The 1,193-nt window shown below is 46.7% G+C and overlaps 1 protein-coding gene across 1 annotated transcript; it reads left to right on the top strand.

Moving 5' to 3' along the window:
- Window positions 1-397: 397 nt before the first annotated feature.
- On the top strand, window positions 398-871 carry N7539_008624 (uncharacterized protein; the record flags this gene model as incomplete). Its single annotated transcript, XM_056938219.1, has 1 exon — window positions 398-871. The coding sequence occupies one exon, from the start codon at window positions 398-400 to the stop codon at window positions 869-871; it is 474 nt and encodes a 157-aa protein (XP_056786601.1).
- Window positions 872-1,193: the final 322 nt, after the last annotated feature.

The raw sequence follows: 1,193 nt of genomic DNA, 5'->3' as shown, positions 1-1,193 counted from the left end.
CATTTTTCGCCGGTTTATATTTCATCATGATCGACGTCTGTTCGCGCAGTCAAACACCTGTAATGGACCTGTTTTGAAAGTCGATATCGCCCAGTTTGAACGACAGATTATCATTCCCGATCATTGGGGTATACCGCAATCATAACATTTCAGAGATAAGCCTCAGCTTGAACAAAAGTATCTAGAAAAATCCGGCACGCCGCTTCATTTCGGTATTTTACATATGCGTTACAAACTTCCCAAACTTTGCTTAGTTCAGCTCTGCTTTTTTCCTTCTGTGAATGACATGCCCAAGTGGTAGTTCCGCCTATCGCTTCAAACCCTACACCGTCAACGACTTCACAGTTACAGACTCCCCCCCCCCCCCCCCCACTCTACCCCTAATACGCTAGCCACCATGTCAACAACGAAGAAGTCAAGTGATCAGGGAAATGTTAAAGCTTGCGGAGCCAATACTCAAGGTCTTCATATCCAGCGAACCCTCTTCACTGTCTCTAGGCCAGTGACTTCTCCTTCTAGCGCACCGCCAAGGCACAGAGTTCACCAGTTAGATGTGAATCTGCGTTTCCAAATCGTCGCGTTAAAAGTGGTAGGAAAGTGGTCCTATGGTCAAATTCATAAGAAATACCCCGATATACCACTGTCGACTATCAGGTATACCTGCCTCGAATCGCGAATTCGCAATAAAGAACAGTCTTCGAATCGAGCTAGACGCCTAAAGGTCTTGAACTATAATGCCCGCCAAAACGTGCTCCCGAAGATTTACGAAGATCCTCAAGTCTCGCACGATGATTTCCTCGCTAGCGTGAGTCAAAAGTGCAAGGCAAATTCCATCGCACGGTTACTCTCTGTTGAGGGTCTCCGAAAATAGCGTAAGGAGGATCGTCTATATCTCAAACCCGAGTCTGTCGAACAAATTTTCTGGGCTCTATGGTATCAATACTATACGGAAAATAATTTTGACCATTTTTATTGATTGGTCAGATGAGCGTACACCCGAACGAGGTCATGGGCTTCCGCCAGTGCAGAGCTCTATCCACCAACACGGCCAAGCGATCAAGGTAAAGTTTAGCTGGCGCCATATCGCAGAATCTAATTCAAATTAGGGCACTGGAGTTGAAAGAAACTCAAGGAACACATGGGGTGGAAGGGGATTCCATGATGCCCGAGCCATGGTTGACCGAGAGGCGCCA

The sequence above is a fragment of the Penicillium diatomitis genome (assembly GCF_028827545.1).
Source record: "Penicillium diatomitis strain IBT 30728 chromosome Unknown utg000013l_segment0_segment0, whole genome shotgun sequence".
NCBI classification, from domain to species: domain Eukaryota; kingdom Fungi; phylum Ascomycota; class Eurotiomycetes; order Eurotiales; family Aspergillaceae; genus Penicillium; species Penicillium diatomitis.
This window is presented reverse-complemented; position numbering and strand designations above follow the sequence as displayed.